This window comes from Anas acuta, chromosome 2, assembly GCF_963932015.1.
Source record: "Anas acuta chromosome 2, bAnaAcu1.1, whole genome shotgun sequence".
NCBI lineage: Eukaryota > Metazoa > Chordata > Aves > Anseriformes > Anatidae > Anas > Anas acuta.
Window position 1 is genome coordinate 59,974,058 of NC_088980.1, and position 22,413 is coordinate 59,996,470.

Genomic DNA, 22,413 nt, shown 5'->3' on the forward strand with positions numbered 1-22,413 from the left:
CTTTTCCTCTACTCACCTGGCACATCCATATCTCCCTCCAGCTTTGGGATTGTCCTTCCATCTCTGAAGTTCTTTTGCATGCTGTTTTGCAGCACTCTATCACAGCTCTTAGGCAAGACAGTAGAGCTTTGAATCCCAACTTCTTGAAGCACTCTGACATTGGGATTCTAGCTTGGGGGTGATGGAGAGGGTGTCAGTTTAAATAAGACTGAGTGCTCATGACAATTGAAAGTAGCTCTGCATTAAGTGGGGCTCTTTCTCATAATGCAATGTGTCAGTGCTGAACGATGAAATGGGGGAAGGGAAAGGCTCTTGAACAGTCTCTGCAAATAGGGTCTTGCCAAACTATTTGCAGGTTATAGTCAGCCAAACCTTGAGGGTCTTCACATTGTTTTTTTTTTAAACTCAAATGCCCAGATGTCAACGGGGCCTCAAGCAACACATCTCATGTGAATCTGCCTCACTAAAACTCAATGTTGAGGGCCTCCGGAATTGGCTTTGTGCTGCCATATCACAATCACCACTTAGAGATGACCACTTGTAACAATGATGTGGGGTTACTTTAGTTATGAGGTGTGGGTGAAAATGTTTACTTTGCTTCCTTATTTAGAGAAAACCCAAAACACATGTATTAATAGTAAGCGGAATCCTTATGGAGCAATGAAGACAACCTGTCTAGTCCTCTATTAAGACTTCTACAGTTAATTACTTTAGCTTAAAAAAAAAAAGAGTAATTGGGTTATCTAACCTATTCAGTAAAACGCCCACAGAAATATTTAATGTGGGAGATGCCTAGTACCTAGTTCAATTGGGTGGCTAGCTTACTTCTTTAAGTCTTTATTTTCCATTTGCCTTGCTAGCCAGAAGGCTGTGTTCTTTTTTTTTTTTTTTTCCCAAACAAACTCCTCACTTTTCTTTTTATTTTTCTCTCATATTTATTTTATGTATTTTTTGTATTTTTGTTCAGTTAGCAATGTATTGGCAAATGCAGCTGATGATCAAGGGGTATGCAACCAAAGAGGCATCTCAATTACTGTGGCCAGAAAGCACATTAGACACTTGAGCATCTTTCCATTAACTAGATCCTCTGTCTCTTTATATCACTTTTTGAAATGGTTCTCAGGAGGAGTTTCTCTTCCAGAGCTTACGGACTAGAAGCTCTTGGATGAGACTGAAGTTTAACAGGGCCAGTATAATTAGATCCACCTGCTCACAAGTACAAGTTGGGATGTGAAAAAGAAAAATCTGAAGGCATTTTAGTAAGAAAAGGAAAGACTTCTCTCTAAAACACATTCACTCTACTGAGAATCTTTTCAATCACCTGTGTTTTCATGAATTGTTAGTACTTCTAGGTGAGACTAATATCCATACACAAAACTTGATATTTGGGAAGCCTTTGATTCCACTGTAAATCACATTCTTCTAGCAAGTACAGATCAGAACTTCAGATTTAGATGTTTACAGGCTTATTTCAATGCCTATGAATAGCTTTATATGCATATACATCTAGGCATTCCATTTTCAGCTTTTTACCTAAAATTACTAAGCAGAACATTACAGCTACCTGGTAGCTAAAATCAGAGCTGCCAAGTAAAGCTTAACTCTGCTGGTGCTGATGGCAGAGTTATTTATTACATGAGCCACACAACCCTCCAACATGGGGACTCAGTGCTCTAATGTAAGCCTCCACCTAAATAACATTGCTCTGAATCATCAGCAATGGAGGATGTGTTTTCATTGCAAGTACCAGTCATCAGTTACTTCTTCTAATACTTTCTGAACCACTAATACGGGTTTTATGGCTATGTGAATATTAGCCAGTGGTGCAGCATGAGTGGGTCACTAGATGGAGAAAGTTGATTTGGAGTACCTTTATCCTCTTCTACTTGCATTTCAGGGTTTTTGCATTGTTCTGTAGTTACTCCGGTTTCTTGCACTGAATGTATTCTTCTTGAAACTGTCCAAAGGGCCAACTGTTGGTTTGGACCTTTGTGCCTCCACCTGGCTCTGGAATACTATTGCTGTGTTCCTGGAACGGAGCTGCTAGTCTAGTTTCCTCCAAAATAAATCTGGTCTAAACACCTCAAACTAACATGAGGCACATGGTGAAAAAAGGGGGATTCATTTCACATATGTAATACTGCTCTACACCAAAACACTTCAGTTGATGCAGCCTACTATACAGTAAGATTTATTTTATAAACAATGGCTTACTTTCTGCCTTCCTACACCACTTAAAAAAAAAAAAAAAACAACAAAAAACTTTTCCCTTATTAATACCAGCAAGTTTAGGTTTCTCAACCTCGATTTCTAATCTCCACCATGCCATTTGTGAAATGATCAGATCAGAAGACAAAGATAATATAAGTGAAATGTGACTGTGTATAAATTGTTCTGTATTGGCAATCTCATCCCATTCTGTTATTTACTTTTCTCCAAGTAAGATAATTCTATTTGTATAGGTATAGGTATAGGTATAGATTAGATGTTACATTACAAAGCCACAAGAGTTCCTGATCTTGTTAACATGATGGTTGTCATAGTTTGTTTTGTTTTGCATGAGCAAGAGCTCATTACTGAGAGCCCTTGTCATTCACATCGACTTATGTCTTCTTAATGAAGCATTTCTGAAATGAATGGCAGGACATATACATTTCAATTCAAACTCCTTTGCTCCCACTGAATTCAATGAGACTTCAGGACAAAGGAAGCTTTATAGTTTGTATTTTTACAGGTACACCATCCTTCTTCTTCAGTACCCTTTTAAGGAGGATCAACAGTGATTTTCAAATCATTTTGCTTTCAGAAATTATTACAGCTGGTCTTTTTGGCTACCCTCTGTACTAGGTTACTTACACAGTTACAATCTCTCAGGCTCAAAAGATGCTATAATTCTTTGTATTCCTCGCAGTACAGTAGGATACTGTAAGGCAGATAGACAAACCTCACCCTGTCCCAGTTAGCCAGAATGGATATAGTTTGCTGTGCAGAAGAGGTGAACTGAAACCAAGTCTCACTGCTGGAGAGGGTAATAGCAGCACTGTGTTTGCATCAGTCCCCTGCCAGGCAATCCATAGACTGACACTGATGGTTGCTCTGGAGGGAGTCACTTACCCTCCAAGCTAGAGGTAAGACACCAGATAAGCAGTAGCCTGTAAAAAGGGATTAAAAGAAGAGAGAAAACCAGGGGGAAAGATTAAGATAATTTACCCTTGTATATTGTATCCAACATAAATCCCATTGTCAGTATCTATTGTTCAAGTACCTGACAAACTTCTGTTTCTATCCTCTCCATAAAAGCCTCCATCATATGGAAAGTTGCATACCTTTCATGGTTTTATAATAAACTGGAAGTGAGTAACAGTGTGATATCAAAGGAAATAAAACTCCACTTGCTATTGCTGCTGGGGTTGCCTTCTGAATGTGGCTTATACAATATTTCATCTGTGCTGACACCTTTCACTCTCAATTATTTGGCTGCTGTCAAAACAAATCAATCAAATTATAGCACAGTGTCTTCATGTTACCATTCCACTGCAAGTTAGCTGCATTAGCTTTGAAATATATGGAAGTATAAAATTTATCTCTATTATTTATTTAATACAACTTTCTCCCTTGTGAGTTATCTTTCAAACATAGCAAACTCAAATTATCTGATGTCAAATGTTGAATATATATAAATACCACTAAGAAATTGTAAAATAATGGCACTCATGGGAATATAAATGCTTAAAGATCCACTTGATAAGTCTTGCACTTACAACCAATGATATTCTTCTGACATATGGAAAAAATAGTATATGTTTTTAATATTGGTTGCAACTGGCCAAGGTTCTCATATTAGATAAATGCAATTTCATAAGATATAACTTTGAACTACCAGTCCTTTTAAAGCAGGGTAAAACAAAGATTTAAAGAACTGATTTTGTTACCAGTAAAATGAAGGCGGGGTGGAGGTGGGGTGAGCTGGGACTGAATATTTTTTAAACATGCTACAGTGCTGGGAGGGGAGCATTGTCTTCCTTTATAGCTCACAAGCATTTATTTGGGAAAGGAAAGGCTAAAATCTCAGAGAGACACTGAAAGTGATTGCTTTGTTCAGGTTGCTAGACTTAGAGTTTTCGGAGAACACACACAGAATTTGTTCTCGAGAGTTTTTAACCTTTTAAAAATAAATAAAATAAAGGAATCAACTTACAGCTTGCCAATAAGTGAATTTCCTGAAAATTTACTACTATCATTTCCTTGCTTTTTAGACAGGATTCATGTCCTGTTATAGCTGCAGCTGCTAACATACAGGAACCCAATATAGTGGGAAAATTACAACAGGTTTATCACCACTAGCCATTTACCTCTTCTTCATCTATTACTGCTGATATAATGGGAAATCAGTTGCACAGTATAAAATACATTCAGGAATATTTGGATTGTGAATAACTTTAAAAACCAAGGTGGTATATACAGGATGGACAGGAACAACCAGCACTGGATAAGGAAAGAGACTAGAGAAATAGTATCTGAGAAAAGAAAAGGGAAAGACATTGAAGGGTCAGATTCTGTAAATCCAAAGCATCAGCATCAACTTGAACAGAATTATATAATGGAATTGAGATGAGAAGCTTGTTTTCATGCCGAAGATTTCTTTTTCACATAGTATAATCTATCCTAACAAAAATAACAACTAAATGAAAGAAGAGTCTGTAGAATATGTCAAATATAAAGCTTAGTAAATACAAAAGAAATATTTATCTTAAAATAAGTAAGCAAATAAATACAAGAAAGGCAATAGATTTAGAATCCACACTGTGATGAATCTTACTAGCCTTTGTGAAAACTTACAATCCGTCTGTTGGCTGGAAAGCAGGTCCCAAATAAGGAAAATTCACTTTACTATTCCAGAAAATGAATTTACTAATGGGCCTAGCCCCTAGCCTGTTTTAGGTCTATGAACCAGAACAAAATTTAAGAACTAAAAGTACAATTAACCAAGATCTGGCTGCATCTGAGGACATTTAACAGTAGGAATTTAAAGCCACTTTTGTAGGAAAGCAGAACACTAACAATCAGCACATTCACTTACAGGTGGTAAAAGAGTTGTAGAAAATGTGTCAATTGTTTGCCCTCACATAAGATGTCTAGGGTGGAACAGAACACAGGTCTTGCGCCTCTGCTCTCTGCTCTGTCTGTCAGAGCATGTGTAAAGATGAAAAGTTTCAGGAATGAAGCTTTAGGGATTGGTAGCGAAATGAGACTGGAGCAAGAAGACCTCCATGGGTAGAGGATTCTATCAAAAGTACATAAAATCACATGGAGATCTGGGGACAAGAAAAGCCAAGCAAGTTTCACTTTCATAATTTCTGATTTCTCATCTATTTTCTCAGATGACAAGTGATACAGCAAAATGACAAGGTCTACAGTTGTGCCAGGGAAGGATTAGATTGGTTATTAGGAAGAATTTCTTCATGAAGAGGGTGGTCAAGTATCAGAACAGGCTGCCTGGGGAAGTGGTGGAGTCCCCATACCTGCAGGCATTTAGGAGACATGCAGACGTGGCATTAAGAGACATGGCTTAGTGATGGAACTTGGTAGGTCAGATTGACAGTTGTACTTGATAATCTTGAAGGTCTTTTCTAACCAAAAAGATTCTATGATTCTGTGATGTCACCAGACAGGCCCTGCTTCCATTCTAAACCAATCTGAGTAGCAGGCAGAACCTTTTGGCAAAAAAGAAAAAGATACTATAAAAAGTTTCAAAATGCATAATCTTTAAGACTCTGATAAGAAAGTCACAAGACATTTTCAGAACTTACTATGACAATAAAAACAAACAAAACAAAACACACACACAAAAAAAGAGTTCTGTGGTTCTGCAGACTTCAAATAAATTTCATTTAAAAAATCGGCTTCCAGGGGTTAACATGTATGGTCCATGGATTCAAAACTTGAACTATTAAAAATGCCTGAAAACCCAGTTGGTCAATAAAGACTTTGTTGTTTTTGTGAGTCCCTAAATATATATGTGCTTGATTAGAATCTCACTGGTCTATCAGGAACATGAGTTTTTATCCAGGGAGTTTTAAAACATGAATCATAGGGATTTTATTAATACAAACACCATAGGAAAACAAAGGAAATTAAACCACAAAGACTATAAATGTCTGACTTAAATCCACCAAGGCAAGGAAATTAAGAGTGAAGGCTGCAAATCCATCCTGGTAATCCTTCTGTAACTCACTGTATTGCAGTTAGGAGTCTTGGATCAGCCTATGAGTCATATATGCATATACCATATGGATGTACCTATCTATTTGCATGTGATCCACCAGTGCATGTAGCCTATATGCTACAATGCAGAGGTGAGGAACAGAGTGACAAACACCAGCTAGGATTTTTACTTGCATTCTCAATTTTGTGACTTTTGTAAGATTACAGTAAGTTAAGTGCTTAACATTATTGGAATGAGTTTTCTCTACATTAATTTAAATTGTCACGGTCTAAATTCAAGAAGAAGATTAAAGGCTCCTGGAACCAGGTGCAAAGATATACTTTAAAAACAGCATTAAAATGCATCCATGTTCTGGTTGACAGAAATTTCATTTATAACCCCGCACACAGAATATTCCTGCCAGGAGCGGTATCAGTCTGAGTCAGGGCTAGAAGGATAACTCATGCTAAATAAAGGGGTGCATTCCCAGAAATGCCAAAGTCTTCAACTCCAGGCACTCCACAACTCCTAGCCTAGGGGTCATGTCTGCTAGAGGGTAGTTAACCAATAGGTTTTGGGTGGAAACTTAGGAGAGGAGCAGACCACTTCTGGCTTTCCCATCTGCTTCTTGGCATACAAGTTTGGAAACTTAGACCCTGACAAAACTTGGCCTGCAAAGTTTAAGTAGGTGTGAACACTTTGATTTCAGAATTAATTCGATCTACATCACTTCATTATTCCTTGACGATGTTGCTCCATAGCCATTAGTAGTGAAAAAACAGGCATGTTTGAGGTCTATTTTGTGTGGAAGTCAACAACAGAGCATACAAACATTAATACTACTGCATTTTAATGCCTCTGATGTTAGGCTTTTAACTTAAGGGGAAAAAAAATCCAAACAACGAATAGCTAACACACTGTGAGTGATCAATAAACAACTAGTAGCTAATAAAGCCCCAAACCTTTCACATTCCTTCTGTGAAGGCAGCAATTTTCCACTGAACAAGACAAACAATTAACATGGGGCCACATCATTCCCACAGGAGAAGCCTTATATGGTGGCGAAAAACATCACAAATGGAAAATCAGACTATTAAGGCTCTTTCTATACTTCCTTCCAAAGGCACCTTTTGCCTTTTTTCCCAAAAGCAAATGTTAGGCCTCCCAAACAGTGTTTCCTGGGCCAACAGGTGGAGGCACAAAACCTACATACTCCATCTTTAGGGATCTCTCTGCCTGTTACTTCAGTTCCTGTACAGCACAATTTGGAAGGAATGCAGCCGTCAGCCTGAGGAAGCCTCCTCTAGTGGCTGCTAATCCATAGGCACTCTGTGCATAACACACTATGCCTAAGGATGCCCAGATTTCTCCTATTTCTTTCCATGTACTGAGATAGGGAGATTAGCAGTTAACCCCTTCTTTGTATGAGAGAGCTCTTCCCAGTGAATGTGCATTTCTACAGTGGTAGTGGAGGTATATTTGGTTTAAGGGCTTCACTGAAATTAATAGCTAGTGCAGCTCCTTTTCTTGGTTCTTGTCATTCTTGTTCTGGTTATGTTAGTACACTGCAGAAGTACCTGAGAATAAACTATTCCTCTAAGTGAAACATCATTTTGATTATTACTGACATTGGTGCTCATTAAAATACATAAGTGAAACACTGCCTTTCTGTAGACTCTGAAAGCTATTTCATGTTACTTGAAGAGGAATACAAATGAATAGGGACTGCATCACTTTAGTTAAAAGGAGAAAATGTTCTAAAAACCGAAATTTGGACTCTAGATCAGTAAGTGATTGAGGTTTGTAGTCTACTTCTTCTCCGTCTCTTTCTTATTTTTCATCTCTCTCTGATTTCTGATTTTTAAGGTCTGTGTACATGGGGAAATGGAGACAGAGCATGTTTACTTTATCTGCTGCACAATTAATGATACAAATCTACGTTCAGATGAAATAAGATCTAATAAATGTAAACAATACATTTTTCCCTTTTTGTTACTATTATGTCTTTACCCAACATTCATTTTGCCGAATCCCCCCAACACACACACACACAAAAAAAAAAAACAACACAAAGCTTTTTAAATTTGTTCTACTGTTATCTATGTCTACTGTTACCCATATCAGTATATTTTAATGGCTGTCTTCTAGCTCTTGAGATGTTTAATACATTTCCCCTTCTATCGTATTGCAGCTAAAATACGACCTGCTGCTGTTTAAATAATGTAATTTAATGATTTCACATTTTCAGCCATGCAAGGCTTCCTTTCAGCACTGAAGCCTTTCTCTAATGATTTGGGGAGATAGTTTGTTCTCATTTCTTTCAGAACTCAAGATTGAGAAATTCTGATTTGGAAATAAATTATTGACACTCACTTTAGGAACGGTACAAAGTGTAGAGGAAATAAAACACATGAAGCTTCCATGCTATGAGGCTAGAATCTCCAACCTGTTGATTTCTTTTGAGGTTCAAATATCATTCAGGCTCTGCTATGGTGGAAAAGTCGTGACATTGGTATGTGATATAACAATGTGATATTTGGGCCAACCCTTCACAGAGAGATTACCAAATTTATATCCATTCCCAAATTCTTATCCACATAGCCTGTATGGCCAGCAGTGAGCTGGCAAATGACACTTGCACTAGTTCCTTCTCATTTCAAACATATACCCACTAAAAGGATAGCTAAAATAATATTAACTTCTTTAGCTAAAACTTCATTGGCTGTCATGGGAAACTGAGTAAAACAAGAGGACAGTCTGAGAACAACAGCTCTTCAGCACTGGAATACATTCCCATTTCTCGGTGATTTCAACATGGACTCAAGAGGGCTAAAAATACCTTCAGAAAATAAAACAGAACAAACTCAGCCCCCCCCCCCCAAGAAAAAAAAGTGTCTTTCTATTCAGATATACAGAAATAATACACTGATCTAGAAAAGGAAGATGACTTTGAGGAGATAATTCTTTTCCATAAATAACAGCTTCAGGACATTATTGAATACTTTGAGATTAAGCTCTAAAAATAGTCCCTTGGAAAGACCATTGAGAAGTACAAAAGCAACAACAAAACTTAGTGAAAACTGATCTGACAAAGGAGCTGCAGAAATTTAAATTATTTAGCCCAGAAAAAAAAAATGTTTCCTGAAGTCAGAAAAATGTATTTTGATGAAAAACTGATTGGGTGATAAAATGGAAAGCTAGCAGTGTTTTCTGTATTATTCAATACAGGCCAAGAAGCAATGGACTAAAAGCAACAGGCAAAGCAACACATCATCCTATAGGGTGTCTACCTCCCTTCCCACAACCTCTCAATTGCTGTTGTGATACCTCCAGATTTTTGCCTTTTAGAAAAGCACTGCTTTGCTCCAGCTGTAATTCTAGAAATGGTGAGAGCGAAACAGGTTTGTATGTGTCTGGGAATAGGAATAACAACTTTCTTGGATGGTGTTTAATCTCTTACCTTCAGTATTTTTAGTGGATTCCAATAAAAAGTTATGGTTGTTGATTTTATTTGCTTTCATCAAAAGACTGTTCATGGCAAACCAAAGTTCCATAGGTGAATCTGTGGTATGTTCAGAGATTTCTGTTTACTGTAATGCAGATGGCTTTATTTTGCCACCAATCCCCTGGCATTTAAGTAAATTTTATTCTTTGCAAATTCCTTGTGCATATTAAATTTGCTTAATAGTAGCCAATGAAAATGTATTTTTATGTAAGTGTTCACAGCAAGAATTTACACATTGATCTTTCTTCTGTTCATACCTATTTGACTTCTTTGATCAGAGAACAGATGGGGTGCAGCAGTGTGTATGACAAATGACACAGTGTAATGAACAGAGAATAATCAAGCACATATCAAGAATAGTTTAAAAAGAAACTTACGATCTAAACCTCTCTTCACTTACAGCAACAAAATTCCTATTGACTTAGTGGTGGATCAGACCCATACAGCAACTCAACAATTTAACAGAAAAAAAAAAAAAAGGAAAAAAAAATTATTTATAAGTAACTGACAACTGAAGAATAGGTAATTTCACTGAATAAGTCATACTGTAAGAGTAATTTTCATATCATTAATCACTCCATTTTACCAATGTCTTGAATTTTTAAAGGAACTCTTGTTTTCTCTTTTCAAATAGTTAATATATCTATGATTCCTATCACTGAATGTTTTTTCTCTTTCCACAAGTAAGTTATTGTTTCATCCTATCACCCTAAGGTCTCATACTTATCACCCTGAACCAGAGCTGAAAGTCCCTGAGAAGAAAATCAGCTAAATGCATACACAGACAACACAAAATTAAGTGGAATTACACCCATTAAAGCATTCCATTAGATCACAGTTTTTCTGAATTCATGCATCATTCAAAAAGTCTTTAGGGAGCCTTCTCAATTACCTGGCTAGGCTAGTTTGGGATGAAGAGTTCTAGAAGTTTACTGATGAGAGAACAAAACTGGAAAAGAATGTGCTCACAGCAGCTTTGGACACCTATGTTTGACTGCACTGAAAATTTAGGGAAATGAGATGTTACAACAAGAGAAATGAGAAAGGTTAGAAAACAGTATGAAAACATGTCCTTCAGTCATCTATGTTGACACTGTCACTATAAGGTTTGCGACATTAAACTTTTCATGAAAGTTGATGAATATGGTCTGATTTCACACACAGGGCATGAACTACCCAAACTGCCTTGAATAGTATGAATATACCTATAAAAGTGCTGGCTACAAAATGGAACGCACACGCTATGATTATTTTTCAAATAACCATGAAACATATGGACCAGAAGTCAGTCATTTCAACAGAACTGATGATATCACACAGCTAAAGATATTCTCTAGAAAATGCATTCTCACCAAACTCTTACCTTCATTCACACATGCCTTGGGTGGGTAGTGGGCTATATAGGAAGCAAGAAAAGCTTACAACTGTGATTTAGGGCTCCTAAATTCTATATTAACAAAGTTCTTTTATTTCTTTGTGCATGGGTTCCACTTCCAAATAATGAAGGCAACAGTAATTTCTTTTGTCACCTGGATATTGCAAGTGTATATACAAAGTTGTGAGGTGCTTAGAGGAATGGGAGGGGAGGGGAGAGAAGCAGACAAGCAGCAAAGTAGCTAACATAGCTCATGGATGGGGAACTGCAAGCAAGTCCCTATTTGATTCCATGCTTGCATCTACCAGTTTCCCTAATAAAGTCAATACTTGAAACAGCAGAGTTGCACCCTCTAGCTAGCAATTACATACCTATAGCTAAACTAAAGAGCAAAGGTTTCCTGGCTTAATCCCTACCGGTTTGGTAATGCAGGGTGAATAAATGACGTAAGAACTGCAGGAGCTTATGTTTAGTTATACTACTACATACACAGCAGCCATAACTTGGAGCACTCTGGAGTGAAGGGATACATTTTTATAATGCCTGTTTCTTCATTAAGATTTCATCATCCACCTACGCTAAAAAGCCACTTCCCCTTCACTTTGTTATATCTGCTTTTACCCGCTCCTGTTCCTGCATTATTTTTTTAATCTTCAGTTCCCTACTTTACATGCACTCTCAAATTTTAAACAAGCAAAATTTGTGCATTAGTGTGTCCTTTTCATCTATGATTTATGAATGACAGGTTCTTTGGTGCAGCTTAATGGTATGAGAGAGACATTATTTTAAACATTAAAGTGAAAACCATTTACAACTATGATAAGAGAGGTCTGTTGACATTAAACTTTAAAACATGCACAAGGTAAAGGCAAGTAACTGCTCCAACAGGTGAGAGTACTGTGCATGTAGTTCATAAGGGAGTTTGTTCAACACATGAGCTGTCTCTCTCTTTGCTGCTTCACAACCTGTAGGATTTGGTGCTTCAAACCATTCATCAAGTAATCAATAGCAACCATAGCATAATAACCTAAAAACTACTTAGGGTGCAGTGTAGAGCATTCATGTAATAAAATTACCATTTTGTCTGTGGTAAACGTTTCCTACTACTTATGACAGCAAGAAATAATAAATACATAAATAAAAACAACAACAACAACAACAAAAGCAAATTGAAGGAGCTAAAGTTTTATTTTGATATTTCCTGCCCACACCTCTACTACTTCCACACTGGACAGTCACCTCTTTACCATCCTCTTCCATTAAAGCTGTACAATTCCTTTCATAATATTTTGGCTAATTCTTATCTAACTATATTTGGTTCAGTTCTGTTCAACAGCATCTGCCTTCTGAGAAGCAACCAAGATAATTGGGACTATTAAATAAATACATCTGTATCTCGTAACATATGTGTTTCAATTGAGTACTGTTTCTCACAGCACAGAATGATAGAGGAAAACAGGCATGCAGTGTCTCATAGAACTGCTTTTTCAGTCAGATTTTAGACCATGAGAATACAGCAAATATCTTAGTGTAGGACTGTTGCAATGACGAACTTTTTGCTTCTGTGGTTTGGAGTCATGTAACTCCTCCAAACGGCTTGGATGACAGATGGCAGAACCTTATTGATAAAGCAGATCTCCCACAGAAAATACAAGAATGCATATCCTGGGCAGTAATGGCAGATAACTGAGAAAACTCTGATTTTATAATAAAAGGTTTTAAAAAGTGATTTTCATGCAATACTGTGCTTTTAGTTGCCTTTATTCATTCAGCTACTCTAATCAGCAATGGTGAAACAGAGTACTTGTCTTCATGCTGCTATTTGAAATTTTCAACTGAACTGTGAGTAAAGAACATTGATCATTGATGACAGAAAAGCCTAATGAATCATTCAAGTACTTTACAGTACTGACCTAAAGAAAGTAAGAATCCAGCCTCCACTCCAGTTCTGTAAAAATGCAAATATCCCTTAAGTACCTCTCAAGTATTCAAAACCAATCCAAGCATTAACTTTCAATAAGTATCAAGAGCAACATTTCATCAGATAAAGATATTGCTCTGTTTAAAAGAGACAAAGTGACACAAACAGGCAAAAGACTATTAGAAAAATGCTGAAGATAACTTACCTTGTAGATTTTGCAATGGCAAAGTCATGATGCCTCCTGCTGCAGCTGCTGCTACCAGCCCTTGGATGTTGGTGAGATTCGCTGTAGGTAGAGTTAGGACCAGTCCTTGTTGGCCCCCCAGCTGCCCAGCCATGTTGAAAGGAATAAGGATTGGCTGATTCAGGGCTGGAGTGCCTCCTGGCATCACCCCTGCTACTGCTGAGGCTAACTGTTGCGCTGTCAGTAATGGCTGTAATGAAACACAGACAGCACGCCTATTTTACTGTGCACAGCTCAGTATTATACATTAATACTTCTACTTGGGATCCTTTAGTGTTCCGGTACAGACATGCCCTGCCTCCAATATCTTCAAACATATGTTTTCACCAACCCAAAAAGCTTTGACAAACTTGACAGACTGAATCTGTAAGCCTAACTGCCATGTAGCATGATAGCAATTCCAGTTGAATCTAGGCTGGAAAATTCATTACACAGGCACTGAAAATAATTCATGAACACAAGAAGGCCTAACTCAAGTCAGCCTACAAATATCTAAATGCCAACACTTCACAGGTTTTCCCAGTTGTGTGTTGATTGGTAGGAGCTGACTACACTACAGCAATGATTACCAGAAGCTGTGTGGACCAAGCAGTATGCAAGACTGTCCTGTGAAGTGGAAGGACATTAAGTATCTTAGAGTATGGTTGAACTTGGAGAAAACTATGAAGCGATATGGAAAATCTTTTAAAAGGTTTAACAGAGTCATGCTATTATGCTTACATTTTGCCATAAAGAAAATAAATATCTGGCATAAAAAATAATGAAATGCCTTTACTAATGCAAGAGCTGTGTGTGACATGCAGAACTGTAAGAGCCAATAAGGTTGCATTAAAATTGCACTAGCTTTTTAATATTAAATCATGACCTGTATTTCAAAAATAACATCTATGAGAAGTTCAAAGATTTTAACCTCCTAAACATGCAAAGCTGCTTACATTTATTTTGGAAAAACATACAAAAAGCTAACCCTTCCAGACAAATACCTTTTAAAACATACAGAAGATACATATATACATACATGCTCCCTTTTTGTAACACAGAATGCAGCCAAATAGAATCACGTCTTCCACATTATATAGATAAAAGACGATCAATCGCAATTACTCACTTTTCATCAAATTGCATGCCCCGATTAGTTTAAAGGAAAGATACTGACCTGAGGCCCAACAGGAAACGCAGGATGAGACTGACTGGGTTGGTGCTGGTCACCTGGGCTTGTATCAGACAGCACTGTGTTTCCTCTGGCCTCTAGAATTCAAAGAGGAGATTGTCTTTAATACCAAGCCTGAGGACTGGCACATTATCTTTTACTCTGATGTCACATAACATCAAGCTGAAAATGATATGTTAAAGTGCTTTATCAATAACTCAAGCACTCAAATCACTTATCAGCTGCATAAATTATGCTAACATTCATTCAGACCAGCCAACTCATTCAAGGAGATACAAAAATCTGACAGCAGTGAAACTGAAGCTATCATCAACCCAGCTAATGTGAGTTGCATTATACATCAATTTACATACAGTACATGAGCACTCCATGTGTGTAGGAACTGCATTTTTTACGCTTAGGTGAGCATCAGCCTTTCTAATTTCTGAAAGCAAAAATTATCTGAAAAACAATCAAGTCACATCTACTTTGTATCTTAATAAAGTCTTTTCTGTTGCCACTTACTGAGGCAGAAAAGGCTGTACGATGCACAATAAAAAGGCTGAGAACGAGTATGCTTCCAAATGACAGCTATTCCCCTTGTTTTCAAAATTGTATGTGGGGGAAGAGCAAAATTCTGTGAAACCAAGGCTTTTGAGCATTTATTGAGATGATCAATATCCAACAATCGAACTATATGCTGGGCAATAATGACTTACTAAGCACAGAACAGAGTCCAGCCTTTTTTTTTTGCTGAAGTCTGCAAAACAGATTATAAAAGGACAAGAGAAAGGAAAATGTCCTATCAGTTGCAAGAAAGTACCAAGATGTTTTGAAAATTAAGTCCAAATTGTCCACTTCCTCCAAGTGAAGGACTTACATCAATCTACAAACTTTTTAAGCACTGATGGGAGAGTCAGGCCCACATTTATCTTTGAAGCTGAAAGAATGACAGTGAGTATCAGAAGTAGCTGTAAGACTACCATAGTCTTTTACAAAGAAAATCCTGGCAATGACTTCAGGTTTCCTGGTTAGTTAGGATAGCTTTTGTTCTGTTAATTGTTGTTTTTTTTTTTTGTTGTTGTTTATTTATTTATTTATTTGATGCATGGTTGAAATCCCATACTAAGTAAGCCTTAACAAGATGCTCTTTTCCACTGTTTGTCCTATTAATAGCAAGTGCAAGACAATTCAGAACCATTTTATTGGCACGCCATGGTGTGCTAAGGAAAAAAGATACGATTCTGTCATACTTATAAATTTTAAAGAGGGTATTATCAGCTCATTTAAAACAAATTCTTCTGTATATTCTCTAAGGGGACAGACTTATAAATAATGGAAATGTGAAAAAAAATAGTTTGGCACATTAAGGTACAAATAAAATTGACTGCTACATATTATTCAATTGACTTCTATCTCTACAGCAAAGTGTCAATCATAACAGCATTTTAGAATAGGATTAAATAATAAGTGTTCAGAGTTATCATGCAAAAATCAGAAAATCTGATTAATTTGTAATATATTTGTGTGGTCTCAAATCAGAAATGGACATTGCTCTGGGAATACTTACAAACATTCTATTGAAATATCTGATTTGGAACTAATAAAAACACACAGACTTGCTGACTTTTATAAAGTGAATTCTATAAAAATATGTTTGGCATTTTCATGACCACTGTGATTTAATAATGAGAATAAGATGACCTACTATAATTGGTAAGCATGCCAACAATTGCCTTATAACATGCATAAAGAGACACAGTCACTATACTTTTTGTGTGCAATTTACTCCTCTGAGTTTCTTAAAAGAAACATAACTAGATATATGTGATTCAGTGAAAAACATTTCTTTCAAATGCAGTACAATCCTAGTCCTGCTGCTACCATTAAGACCAAACATAGGGTTTCTTCAGTACAGGCTCCTCCTATACACAATAAGGTGCTATGTTACTAAATGCAATTTTACTTTAGGTAATTTCCACATGATGTTATAGGGTTGGGGTTTTTGTTTATTTTTGTTTTGTGTTTTAATCTTTCCATCACTGCTCATGCATAAAGTGATATTAGATCAAAGATTCAACACCAATGTATATATCACTCCCCATTAAGATCAAGTCTTATAAATCAATTTTGTTTATGCAATTTTAAGGCCTGAGATCTCTCTGTGATTTAGTTAGTATTAAAACAAGCTCTTGATAATCTGTCATGTCATTAAATTGCCCTATGAAAGCTTTGGGAGAAGTGTAAATCTGCAGTCAAATATTTACTAGAATTAGATTTAATTGCAATTACTATATCTTGAGCTCCCAGAAAATAAATAAGAAATTCCAAATGAATACGCCTTTGTTTTCCTATTTTTAACACGGTACTGCCATCCTAAGAATCACTGTTTTCTTTTATCTCTTGTACCCTAAGGATTTTGCAATATTTCATCTCATGAGCTGTTTGTTGTACAAGTGGGTTATACAAGATCATAAAGCCAATTTAATTGCACTCCTTTTTTGTATTGCACTAATTGGAATCACTTAGAATTACATTCCTTTCATATAGTCACTCATTGCAGATGATATATCTTTTAATTCTGTTGCTTGAACACTCTGCCTTCTTCTTCTAGCTCACTTCCCATGTGATATGGACATGCCAGTAAAATAGTACACACTTTCACGTGCACAAATGTGGTCTTACATAGCACCCTGTATGAAATTATACATACCATATTCTCAGAATTAAATTCTCACTTTTCCCCATACTTTATGTATTACCCCATAATATACCTCATCTATTCCTCATACACTTAACAAGGTACTTAGTCTCCTCCCAATCTACCTGTTATAACAGTCTTTCAAGAGTCAATATTTTTTTCAAAATATACAGGAAAATCTGCTTGCTGAGCTGGCAGTAAATACGGAGAAGCAAGAATTTCAGGGTTAAGTTCTGCTGCATCACACAGAGTGACAGTATTCGTTCCTTACTGTACACTGTCTTCAGCGAAAAGCATAGGTCAAAGCTCCCAGGAAGGCCAAGTACAGCACAAAACCCCAGTAAAAGGCTACTTTTCCTTTTCTATCTAATAACGTTAATGGGGTGGATTCCTCCGAGTTCAGAAAATCTGTAGAGCCAGAAGAGCTCTGTCACATGCACTATTTCTGATTCACAGACTCATTGCTACTCAACCAGAAAAAAACCCTCGTTAAAACCATTGGCCTAACCTAGCAGTGTGTTTGCCCCCACGCTATTTTCCCCTCAGTTTTCCCACCTTTATTTGGTGGCTCATTACTTCCAGATGCTGGAATGACCTCTTCAGGTAAATTATTCCACTGTGCAAATTCCACTCCTTACTAATAAAAATGAGCTGTCAAAACCTAGCCTAGATTTTCTGGTTGTCCAGATCCAGGCTGTTACCTCCTGCTGGGCTATCCTCCAATGCTGTACAGCTTTCTACCAGCAAGGGGGATCTTGGCAAGGAACAGAGCTGGGGAGCTACCAGCAACACCTCCTCTCCTCTCAAGCAGGTTGTGGAAAGTTGGTTCTCTCATTACACCTGCAATCACACTGGTGCACCTGGGGCAGGGAGACAGCAGAAATGGGGCACCCAATCTGAAAATAGAGGTAATTCTCCTTAACACCATTAGCCTAGGCAGGGAGCTAAAATTTCTCTTATAACTGAGTGCTGCCATCACAGCCCAAGTCCACGCACTTGCTCAGTACTATCATAGGAAGAGACAGAAGCGCTACTGCCATGGTACAGCATGACTGTAGACAAGGCTTTAATATTTAATAAGCAGTATTCATCATATGTGATTCATCATAAATTAATTATAAATTATATAATACATACATTCACCCCTCATCCTGCCAAGAGGCAGAGAGGGCATGACATAATAAAAAATTGAAGTGCACTGTAAACATTGTAAAATAACCCTCTTAAAATAAAATATTATTTAAAATAAAGCTAAGTAAAACAAAGGCAACCTTAGTCTTCCCTTATCAAAAAATAAAATAAAATCCCCAAAAGCAAGCAAAAATCTTGTTCAACAATACAGAGCTTGAAAATGAGAAAACCACAAGAGGAATATGAGAAGAGAAAAAAATTCCACAAAACAAGGCCTCCAAGCCTCGTGTGAAATTACAGCTGTAAATGAACTAGTTATAACGAGGCTTTCCAATTTACTTTGTTTTGTTTCATATGCATCTTCAGCAACCTAACAGGTAATGTAGCTCCATATGTCTTTATCTCACAGTGCCCCCCTCCACGAGGGGGGCTCCAATCCTGCCTTTACAAATGGGCACATAATGGACTGAGGGACTTGCATCCAGATTCTCAAATCAGCATGGTTTAGGCACCCCTATCTCTTCAGCTGTATTTACATTGTTCAGGAAAGGAGCATGGATTGGGTCAAAGCACAACATACTTGGAGCACCACTGGCAAGGTGAACCTGTGTGCTTTGCACTGCCCATCCCAGAGAAGCACTGCAGGAGATGTGATGGCATGTGTTAAACACCTCCATCTGGTTCTTTCCTCGACCTCTTGGCTCAGATGCAGAAGCGTACTTGTTCCTGCTCCTGTGCCTCCTCTCAAACTCTGCTCCAAGTCCCGCTCAAAGTCAATGCTTGAACCACAGCATGGGGCTAGCCTCAGCAGATGATCTGGACACAACTAACTTCGTGGTCTTCAAGAAGTTAATTCAGCATTAACATGTCTCATCTTTGTACCAGAACCCAGGAGATATTGAGCCATCTCTCTTTAGTGCTCAGGGCTTTAAAAAACAAGCAGGATTAAATTTAATAACGCTAGATTTTCAGTAGTCAAAAGAGTACGTAAATCCTTCTGAAATACACATCTAAGCAAAGATTTTAAATGAATCACTATTAATGAAAAGCATAGTGTTTAAAGCAACCGCTCATATTAAAACCCTTACATACAGTTCCACAGGCTGACAGTAAATTGCTTGTATCTCTCAGTAACTGTAACAATTAGAAATCAAGAGTAGACTTTTTTCTTTCCCAATGAACCTACTCACATTAAAGATACAGCTTTAAGAATGAAATCATGAAAGTGAGCATGTGAGTCTGTAAGAAATAAGTCTTACATTTTTAAAACCAATAAAGCCACTCTGAGCTTGGGTTTTCATGGCAGCATTTAAATCACAGGTCACATTATCACGAAAAAAATAGGCAACTTCTTAAAATAAATGAAACAGTCTGACTGATAAGATTCAAATTATCAGGTGCTGTGTGGAAGTCCATCATCTCTGATTAAAGTAACTCATCTTTTCCTTAAATGAACCCTTAATTGTCAGCAATTATACCAGGCACAATCTTGCTGGCAAAATTTAATAGCTGAAAGAAAAAGATGCAGCTGCTAATGAAAAAATGTAACATCCTCTCCAAACAATTCTCACTCTGCCATGAAGCACCATACTGCAGCTCTTAATTTCACTGTTTTTATTTTCCTGCTGCCTCAGAGTTTGGACATGTAGCAGGAAGCTCTTCCAAATCACCTCATCATTACTAATCAGATTGCTACACAGAATTTCACAAACACGTCCAAATTTTACAATACTTGCAGGAGATAAAATTCAGATTTTATGATTAATTTTGTATTTGTTTTACACTGGTATTATCCTGTGGTTATGAGAGGAGATATTCCTGTAATCTTAGCAAAGAAAACCAAGCACTGAAAGTAAATGAGATTAATGAATCCCTCATTGAAAGGTCTGTATTCAGGCTTGGACTTCTCATATTTAATTTAGTAGCCAGATAGTTGTCTTATTCCAGTCTGTGACCAAGATGTGGCATATAATTCACTCATCTGGATCGTATCAAACTTCTTTCTATATCAAGTTAACCCACAGATCAGTAAGCTATTCACCTTTTCCTGCTGACCTCTACTTCTGAGCTTTTATTTTTAGGAAGTGATTTCAGCCTCACAAAGAAAACCAAACAGGAGACCAAGGCTTGTGCAGAGTTACCAGCAGCGCCTGGCAACTCTGAAACCTAGCAATGTTACAACTCTTGGTACCATTATTTTACTGCTGATCATTTTAGTAAGACATCTTTACCTATGTATAAAAATCTTCTAGTTTACCTTTTAAAATGTTTGTAGTGTGATAAAGAAACACCATACTGATCTAGTGTACTGGCATATATGCCAATGCAGTATCTTGTACAGAAAAGCTAAAAATCCTGCCTTTAAAATGGATTGAATTAGACAGCTGAATGAATAGAGCAGATTTGCTTTACTGACTGTATCATTCAGTGCTTAAGTAAGTAAAACCCCACAGTTTTATACTTATCTGAAACTGCCACACAGTTGCTACAGCAAAGCTACCAAAATCACTGCCGAGCTCAGAATCAGTCTGCCAGCAGTGCACAAACCCTTGCTTTTGCCTCCTCCCTGGGGATATTTCCTCCTAAAGGATCTTTTCTGGCAAGGTACATAAGGTAGTGGAAATGACTGTGCTCATTACCTATATGCACTGAGCTATGCTTGTATTTACACACCTGCATCTTTCTGGGTAAGAACTGACAACATTAAACCTTCACAACTGTTTATAATGAAAATCAAGCTATTAAAGTGATTCATGATAAAAAGAACTTATCATGGGCATCCACCAGTTATGTTTACTACCAAACAAACAAACAAAAATCTACCAAAGACACAAAAATCATGGACAATGCAAAATTCCAGCTCTGCCAACTGCCTCAAATTTTCTTTCACGTCTCTATCTTTTCTCCTTTTTCACTGTCTTTTCTTTTCTTCTTTTTCCTTTCTGCAACTGCAAAAAAATTCCTGTTGGTGCCTATGTGAATATTCTTCCACTTTAGATACTTCATGTCAGAAAAGGAGCGTAGCCACTGCAGAAAAAGTGAAGGAATATAATTGCAAAAGTATGTTCTTTATTCAAAATAGACTCATTCTACTTTTCACCCCCTAAGTACAGTGCATAAAAATCCCTTGTTAATGGTACATACATTTTTTATGAATTGGACCCTTCATATTGAGAGTTCTAGTTGCTTTTCTACTGTATGCATTAGCACAAATATAATCACATTAAGGTCACAAAGACCCTATCAGTTTTCCCTGAATTCATACAACATTTCATACTCACTGTTTGCTGTTAGTGCTGGTGAATGCAATGATGATAAAGGTTACTTACCAGAAGATGGACAGTTGAATGCATTATTATTTCATGTTGGGCAGCTGATCCCTAGCTAAGAAGGGCAGGAGGCTTCTCTAAATTAAACTTCCCTTTCTTTCCATCCCTGCCAGCTTACTAAATGCCAAAGAGCAAGCACATTAAAAAGATCTATTTTGGAAAAACTGCCACAGCTTGCCATCTTTCTATAGCTAACTAACATTTCTGTATGATTTTTACAGCATTTATCTGTGCAGGTGGTTTTGTTCTTGACAGGGTAGGGGGCAAGTTGGGCTTTCTACCAAAAGGACAATTTCCTGACACTCACCCTCCTAATCTGATTTCCCTACCTTCCCCCAAATAAGGCACACTGTGATGGTATCTTATAAGGATATATACATTGATGTTTGCCTGGGAAACCTTGCACAACTTATGTATTATGGGCTTGGCTGCTGGCACTACAGGCTGGTGAACGCCTGGCAATACATGTGGACAGCCTCTAGTGTGCCATTTAGGCATTTGGGGGGAAGAGAAGGGTAGTGTGGCTGACTTCTTTTGTTTTTTAGAGGTTCCTTTAATAGACTTACTTACAAAGGGCAGGGCTGATCTGATCTAATGACAGAAATTTAACTCACAGATTCCAGGGACTGGAAAGAAAAAGCTGTAAAGTGAGGAGGGGATGAGCCTAGTGTCCAATCAAACCTATGAGAGACTGTTTAGGAATTCAAATTGTCTGGTTCAGTGAGTGGGAAATATCCAGTTAAGGAAAGAGATATTCATTTAAACCCAGTAAAAGTACCAGGCACTGACATCTTCTGCAGAGCCAGTGTTCAGTGAAATGCACCCCACAATATATGTAAACTGCTACTGGAG

The 22,413-nt window shown here is 37.3% G+C and overlaps 1 protein-coding gene across 5 annotated transcripts in view; it reads right to left on the minus strand.

The window, feature by feature from the left end:
• Positions 1–22,413, minus strand: part of POU6F2 (POU class 6 homeobox 2) — a 312,647-nt gene that overhangs the window by 170,250 nt on the left and 119,984 nt on the right. For all 5 annotated transcript variants that reach the window (XM_068674957.1, XM_068674958.1, XM_068674956.1 and 2 more), the window contains 2 exons: positions 14,407–14,498; positions 13,212–13,440 (listed from right to left, as the gene is read on the minus strand). In XM_068674957.1, coding sequence (XP_068531058.1) covers positions 13,212–13,440; positions 14,407–14,498 — 321 coding nt within the window. The remainder of the gene's footprint in view (positions 1–13,211; positions 13,441–14,406; positions 14,499–22,413) is intronic.